The 8375-nt window shown below is 36.7% G+C and overlaps 1 protein-coding gene across 1 annotated transcript; it reads right to left on the bottom strand.

Moving 5' to 3' along the window:
* Positions 1-4935: 4935 nt before the first annotated feature.
* LOC131822690 (olfactory receptor 5B3-like) lies at positions 4936-5874 on the bottom strand. The gene has a single exon (XM_059158979.1). It carries the CDS (start codon positions 5872-5874, stop codon positions 4936-4938), a length of 939 nt encoding a protein of 312 aa, XP_059014962.1.
* Positions 5875-8375: the final 2501 nt, after the last annotated feature.

Here is an 8375-nt window from a genome sequence, read left to right as displayed (position 1 = left end):
TTACTAAACTGAGCCATGTAGGTGCCATTCTAAGTCTTAGCTTAATACCATTCTCTAGTAAATAATTAAGAGGTCTTAGGAGAAATAGTTGATTCTGTGATGGGAGTAGAGAAAATAGAAGATGAGACCCAAGCATCATATAATACATAAAGAAAGGAAGAACTGAAAATAAATAAAAAATAAATTAAAAAAAAAAAAAAACGAGGGTTGCTGGGGGGAGGAGGGTTGGGAGAAGGGGGTGGGATTATGGACATTGGGGAGGGTATGTGCTATGGTGAGTGCTGTGAAGTGTGTAAACCTGGCGATTCACAGACTGTACCCCTGGGGATAAAAATATATGTTTATAAAAAGTAAAAAATTTTAAAAAATTTAAAAGCAAAAAAAGAGAAAAAAATACATGGAAGAATGAACCAATGCCAAAGGGACACAAGAGTCAATTGAAAGAGCTTCAGATGGTGAAAGTGAAATAATTTGAGCAAAAATAAATAACCCAGTATTGGTTGTCACCCAAAATACAAAACAAATAAATGAGAACACATAATATATAATAATATACTTATTATTAATAATAATATTAATATTATTATTAATAAATGAGAACAATAAATAATGATTGAGTGAATAAATAATTGAGGGGGAAGAGACAAATATTTTTAACAGAGGAACTCCAAATAAGTTATTTAAATATTGTCTTTTCCAGAATGTGGAGCATAGTTCCATAACACCTGGAGTGTGGACTTGATTTTTATACCTCTTTCTTTCTGTCTTTCTTTTTCTTTTTCTCTTCCTTCCTTCCTGGCTTGCTTGCTTGATTTTTAAAATTTTTTAAAGATTTTATTCATTTATTTGACAGAGACAGAGATTACAAGTAGGTAGAGCTGCAGACAGAGAGAGAGAGAGGGAAGCAGGCTCTCTGCTCAGCAGAGACCCCAATGTGGGGCTCAATCCCAGCACCCTGAGACCATGAACTGAGCCAAAGGCAGAGTCTCAACCCACTGAGCCACCCAGGCACCCACTTCTTCTTCTTTTTCTTTTACTTTTTTTTAACCTAAATTCAATTAGCCAACATATATTACATCGTTAGTTTTTGATGTAGTGTTCAATGATTCATTAGTTGTAAATACACTCAGTGCTCATCAGATCATGTGCCCTCCTTAATGCTCATCATGCCGTTACCCCATCCCGTGCCTTTCTGCAACCTTCAGTTTGTTTCCCGGCATTAAGAGTCTCTCACAGTTTGTCTTCCTCTCCAATTTCTCTCCATTCAGGATTTTGTGACTTCTTTCTTAAAAATAGATTTTAGAAAAGGGGGAGAAAAATAACTCTACCAGGGAGACACCTTGCAAACGCCACATAGGACATGTGATCAAGGTTAATGTTATCAGGTACAATTCATGCTGGTATTGTTATTATGTGACCAGAACAATTCACCTTAGTGGTAGTACCCTCTGAAAACTATAATTCCAATCTCATTATGAGAAAAGATCATACCGAAGAACATTCTATGAGACATGTGAACAGAACTCCTCAAAGCTGTCAAGGTCAATATAAACAGGCACAGACAGAGAACTTGTCACAGACCAAGAGATTAAAGAAGTATGACAACTAAATACAAGAAGAGGAAAAGGATATTATTAGTGAATTCTGAATAAAGAAGTTTAGAAAATAATATGGTGCCAATCTTGGTTTCCTAATTTTACAGATGTCCCAGCTAAAATAAGATTACATTGTAGGGGAAACCAAGCAAGAGTTATATTAGTTGTCCATGGTTGCTGTTACAAATGAACAGAAACTTGGAAGCTTAAGCAAGACGTATTCAATCTTTCATATATTCATTCATTCACTCATTCATTCATTCATTCATTCAGAAACCAGAAGTCCAAAAACAGTTTTCCTGGACAGAAGTCAGTGTGTCAGAAGAACCATCCTCCCTCCATAGGATCTAAGGAGAAATACATTTCTTGCATCACAGTCTTCTGGGGCTGCTATCATCCATGATTTGTAGTCACATCACTTCAATCTGTTTTCAAAGTCACACTGTCTACTCTTTTTTTACCTGTGGTCACATATCTTGGACCTCCTCTTAAAAATATATATAGGATTTTGGGCACCTGGGTGGCTCAGTGGGTTAAAGCCTCTGCCTTCGGCTCAGGTCATGGTCTCAGGATCCTGGGATTGAGTCCCGCATCGGGCTCTCTGCTCAGTGGGGAGCCTGCTTCCTCCTTTCTCTGCCTGCCTCTCTGCCTACTTGTGATCTATCTCTGTCAAAGAAATAAATTAAATTTAAAAAAATTTAAAAAATATATACATAGGATTTCTTTGATGGTCCTTGAAGAAAATCTGGGATAAAATCCTAAAGTTAATCACATCTGCATAGTTGTTTTAGGCCATATAAGGTAATCTTGGAAGGTCCCAGAAAATAGGATGCAGATCGCTTTGCAGGCCATTATTCAGACTGCCTCAGGGACATTAAATATTCTGCACCATTTTGAAAATTTTCAATAACTCTCAAATAGTTCTAAAATGCAGTAATTATTTAAAATAATAATTAAAAATGTTTGCAATAGGAAAAACATCACCGTAAAAATAGAAATGAATATTTGTGTTATTCTACACTGCCCCCAAATAGTAGCATAAAAATTTTAGCATAGTCAAACACAATCTTACAAATACTGAAATATTAAAGACTCCTATTATCTAGAGATGACAAATTAAATGAGGGTACACATTTATGTAGGTAAGTTTTGTATATAGTGCTCTCTGAGATCAAAATTAAAAGCATAAAGATTATGTATTATACTACCATATTGAATGTGCATTATCTTTGTTATTGACAGATATTGCCATGATTACATTCTACAGACATATTCAGAATCATTTCAGTTCATAATATTTCATGTGTTTGAAGTAACTTTCAAATAAAATCAGATACTAACCCTTAAATAATCTCATATTTGATGTCTTTTTATGATTTACTAACTAGTATTTATTTAATGTGTTATTTGCCATCTAATGAGGCATCAATGCTAAGTAAAAATTATGAGATTGTTTTAGATGATTCAGTTGATTATGGGATCCAAGAAATCCTTGTGTCTGAATATTGGACTGCAAGCACTGAATGAGAATGTAGATAAAAATGTTTCAACAGAGCAGAAAAATCAGCAAATCAGCTATGCTTCTTGGAATGCAGTATATATCTATCTAAAAGGTTTATATTAAAAAATAAATAAATATGATGAAGAGCAGTGGGTATTACATGCAACTAATGAATCACTGAACACTACATCCAAACTAATGATGCACTATATGTTGGCTAATTGAATTTAAATTAAAAAAATTTAAACAATGAAAAAATAAGAAAATAAATAAAAGGTTTATGTTGTGTATAATATGCAATAATTATCAGTAGTTTAAAGATTCAACATGCTGATTCCGTTGTACTCAAAGCTTAATTACTTTATTTATTCATTTGTTGAGAATCTACAATGAAACAGACAATTTAGGTACTAAGGATTTTGCTGTAAACAAAATATGTAAGTCACTGCCTTCACAGAGTTTAAATTCTAGTTGGGGGACATGGGTCATAAACAAGAAAACAAATAAATATACAAAATATGAGTTTTTTAAGGACATGAAGAATAACAGAGTGAAAGAACCGTGTACACAGTGTACCTGGTGAGTAAAAGGGGATTATTTTATAAAGGTGGTCAGGAAAGCACTCTGTAATAGAGTAACATTTAAGCAATGACCTTAATGGAGTAAAGGAACATTCTACACATAGAAAAGCAAGTACAAATGTCCTAATTAGGAACATGACTAAAGTTGTCAGATTGTGAAGAAATGGGAAGAAAATCATGTGAATGAAGTAGGATAAAAGAACAAAGAGGTAACAAAAAATAATTTAAATCAACAAAAGAAACATGAAATGCCAGCATTAATCATTTCAAAAAATTTCCAGAACCAAAATGTACATTACTGGTTTTCAGTGAGTTTTAAGTAGTGTGAGAATTGGGGCACCTGGGTGGCTCAGTGGATTAAGCCTCTGCCTTTGGCTCAGGTCATGATCTCAGGGTCCTGGGATCAAGTCCTGCATTGGGCCCTATGCACAGTGAGGAGCCTGCTTCCTCCTCTCTCTCTGCCTGGCTCTCTGCCTATTTGTGATCTCTCTGTCGTGTCAAACAAATAAATAAAATCTTTAAAACAAAAGTAGTATGAGAATTGGTAATAATATCTGAAGAAATTAAAAAGTACTTTTAGTCTTCTTCCATCTTCTCATACTCCAGCTGTTTTTTTTTACCTTTTGAAAAGTGTAATATGAGCATGTTAATTTTATGTAATGACTCAGTTAAAACAGAAATATTAATTCACTTAAGATGCTGTATGTATGCATCTCCTAATAAAATGAAGTCCCCAAAATCAGATCCTTTCATTGAGTAGTATATTATTTTCATTCTGGAGTGAAAAAAGTTAGGACTTTTAGAATTCAACTAAAGAGGTGAAAAATATTGAACATAGATTTCTATTTTAATACATGAATTAAATATTTAAATTATTATTATTATTAAAAAATAACAACATTACATTTAATTCTGGGAAATTTCCTACTCCAGTGTGTACATATCCTCATGGGCACATGCATGCACTTCTGTTCATGGTCTCATCTGTGTCCCTATTTTATGTGTCTTTGCATTGATGTGGCAGAAAAAAATGCATGTAGAAAAGGGAATAAAACCCATATCCTGAATAAACTTTTTGATAATTAAGCCTCAAGACATCTTAGCCATTCTTGTTCAGGGTTATATTTCTAAACATAATTGCTTTTTTTTTTTTTTCAGGAAAAGAGACTTTTGAATAAGTTAGGATTACCACATCGGGAGCTTAATTTCACTATGTTTTTATTGTAACTAGATTACTGTACATTGTATAATGTTAAAATCACAATCCTAGAGATAATTTTGACTCTAAAACAGTCCTCATGAATGCATTCTTGACCTCCTTGTTCCTCATGCTGTAGACCACAGGGTTCAGCATGGGAATGACCATTGTGTAGAACACAGATGCCATTTTGTCTGTGTCCATGGAATGGCTGGAGCTGGGCTGTATGTACATGAAGATGACTGTCCCATAGAAGATGGCCACAGCAGTGAGGTGGGAGGCACAGGTAGATATAGCCTTCTGATATCCTGAAGATGAGTGCATCTTCAGGATGGTGATAAATATGAATATATAGGATACAAAGATAACCAGGAGAGCAAAAATGATGTTGAAAGTGGTTGCATAAACAAGAGCCAGCTCACTGACATGTCTATCAGAACAAGAAAGAACCATGACTGCGGGGATATCACAGAAAAAGTGATGGATTACATTGTTCATACAGAAAGAGAGACTAAATGTGTCTCCAATTTGAATAGAAGCATTCAGGAAACCACAGACATAGCAGCCTATGGCCAAATGAGCACACACACCTGCCGTCATGGTGGTAGTGTAATGGAGGGGTTTGCACACTGCTGCATAGCGGTCATAAGCCATTGAGGCCAAGAGATAATTTTCCACAGTGGCGAAGGCTGCAAAAAAGAACATCTGGGTAGCACAGGCATTGTAGGAGATGACCTGGTCTCCTATAAGTAATCCAACCATGACAGTGGGAATGATGGCTGTAGAGTAACAAAGGTCCACCAGAGACAGATTACTGAGGAAAAAATACATGGGCATGTGGAGACGGGAGTCCAACAGAATCAACATGGTAATCCCCAAATTCCCAACCAGAGTGATGAGGTAGATGAAGGTGAACATTAAGAAGAGGGGAAGCTGCAGTTTTGGGTCATTGGTTAGTCCCAGCAGGATGAACTGTGTCACTTCTGTCTTGTTATCCATCAATGTTGAGAAACAGTAATGCTACAAGAAGAAATAAATGGCTGATAAACAAAAAAACTTACAGTGGAAAGTGTACATATGGTATTTTGAGATCCTCCAGATAAAACATTAGCTTGACAACAAAAGTTAATGCACTAATTACATGTAGATTTACAAACTGTAAATAGAGACCTTCTTCTCAATTCTAAAATTTTATAGATTTGTAAACTGAAATGTAGAAAATTAACTAACTTGATCAAGATGACTTGTGCAAAAGGAATACAGTTCACTTTTCCCAAGCCTGGTAAAAGCAGATACTTGCATGTTGCTGACTTGCCAGGAAGTGCCATAGACACTATAGGTATACAGACTTCCGATGATTTGACTGAATGATTTTTCAACTCGACAATGTTTCAAAAGTGATACACATGCAGTAGAAGCCATACCTCAAATTTTGAATTTAGATCTTTTTCTACGCTAGCAATAACCAATATAATTTTCTCTTTTGATGCTGAGCAGGGGTCACAGCTCCTGAGTCACAGCAGAGTCACAGCTCCAGGTCAGCCAGGGTCATGAGGGTCAACAATTGATACCTTTGCAACCATCCTGCACCAGCTCAGTCATACTGTGTCACTTTCAGTACTGTATTCAACAAATTCCTGAGATAGTCATTGCATCATTATCAAATAGGCTTGTGTGAGATGATTTTTTTCCCAACTGTACACTAATGTTAAGAGCTGGATGGGGCGCCTGGGTGGCTCAGTGAGTTAAGCCGCTGCCTTCGGCTCAGGTCATGATCCCAGGGTCCTGGGATCGAGCCCCGCATCGGGCTCTCTGCTCGGCAGGGAGCCTGCTTCCTCCCCTCTCTCTGCCTGCCTCTCTGCCTGCTTGTCATCTCTCTCTGTCAAATAAATAAATAAAAAATCTTAAAAAAAAAAAAAAAGAGCTGGAAACATGGTTATGGTAAGAGAGGCTAAAATATGATGTTCAGTAGGTCAGATGTAGTAAATGAATTTTCATCTTATGATATTTCAATGTTCAATGGGTTTCTAGGGACATAACCCCATTGTAAGTACAAGAAGATCTGTACATTCATCACATCCTTTCAAGAACATTATGAGTTTGATTTGTTATTATGTTCATTTAAATTATGATGCACAGAGGGGTGCCTGGCTGGCTCAGTCAGTAGAGCCTGAAACCCTAGCTCTTGAGATTGTGAGTTCTAGCTCCACACTGGGTGTAGAGATTACTTAAAACCTTTTTTTTTTTTTAAAGATTCTATTTATTTATTTGACAGACAGAGATCACAAGTAGGCAGAGCAGCAGGCAGAGAGAGAGAGAGGGAGGTAGTCTCCCCATTGAGCAGAAAGCCCAATGTGGGGCTCAATCCCAGGACCCAGAGATCATGACCTGAGCCGAAGGCAGAGCTTTAACCCACTGAGCCACCCAGGCACCCCTTAAAACCTTTAACAAAAAAAGCTGGAAGGGAAATTATTCAACAGAGGTTGAATAATTTTTTATATTTCAAGTGAGTATTAATTGAGAAGCTATGCTCAAGGTCAAGCCAACCTTTGAGCCCACACTGAGTTGTTCCTATGGTGATAGTTTAAACTTGTGTTTGAATCAAATTGAATTAAACTGTGCACAATCATTCATTGTCTCCAATGGTGCAAATTCATTGTTTGAGGTTTTCCAGTGATGTATCCAAGAGATCCATGCATAGTAGATATGGTGGGATAGTGGAGCAATAGGGGCAGGACAGCCAACAGAACAATCTGTGGGGAAGACACAGAATAGGGTGTAGAGCTTATGTTCCAGGATGAGGTGCATAGAAGCCCTACTACCATTAAATAACGAGGAGCCCTGAGTCTTAAGCTATGTATCTGAACCTCCTATTTTCATCTGCAGAAAAAAAATAAGACAGTAACAAGATCTGTGATACAGCAATATATAGCAATATAGTTATGAGAATTAAATAAGGTAATGCTTTAAAACAATAAAATCTGGGTGATTAGCACAGTCTAATGAACTGTAATATTATTGTTAGGATGGAATGATTATCTTTACATTGCTCTGGGAAAAATGGGTGGCACCCTCTAGGGCTTCAGGTGTGTGCGTGTGATATATGAAAGCTTGAAGAGTCTCTTCAATTTGCCTTTCTCACACACAAGGGCCTCAGAAGTTTTCTGTGATCTCCAGGATTTCTCCATCTGTTTTCACCTCACCCATGCAGTCGGCTGTCCCAACAGGTCCATGCAAGCCCTCTTTTGCTTAAAACCTTCCTTGAGAATCTATACATTATTTTGGACAATAGTCCTCCCATGGCTAACTCATTCTTTCTCTCATGACTGCCATCTCACAGCAGAATCAGAGATCAATGGCTCTTTTCCTGACTTTGGCTGTTCTGTTCCTGTCTGTGGGCTCTCTTCAGCCTGCAGATCTGTTTTGGTGGCAAGTACCACGTAATAAAATATTTCTTTTGAATCCGCTCTTCCATAGAATAGTACTATAAATCTGTTCCC

This window comes from Mustela lutreola, chromosome 1 (assembly GCF_030435805.1).
Source record: "Mustela lutreola isolate mMusLut2 chromosome 1, mMusLut2.pri, whole genome shotgun sequence".
Taxonomy (NCBI): Eukaryota; Metazoa; Chordata; class Mammalia; order Carnivora; family Mustelidae; genus Mustela; species Mustela lutreola.
Note: the sequence above shows the minus strand (reverse complement) of the source record. Positions and strands in the feature narration are given on the sequence as shown.

Coding starts and splice junctions, on each gene's coding strand:
- LOC131822690 (XM_059158979.1), bottom strand. CDS start 5,874: ATGGATAACAAGACAGAAGTGACACAGTTCATCCTGCTGGGACTAACC.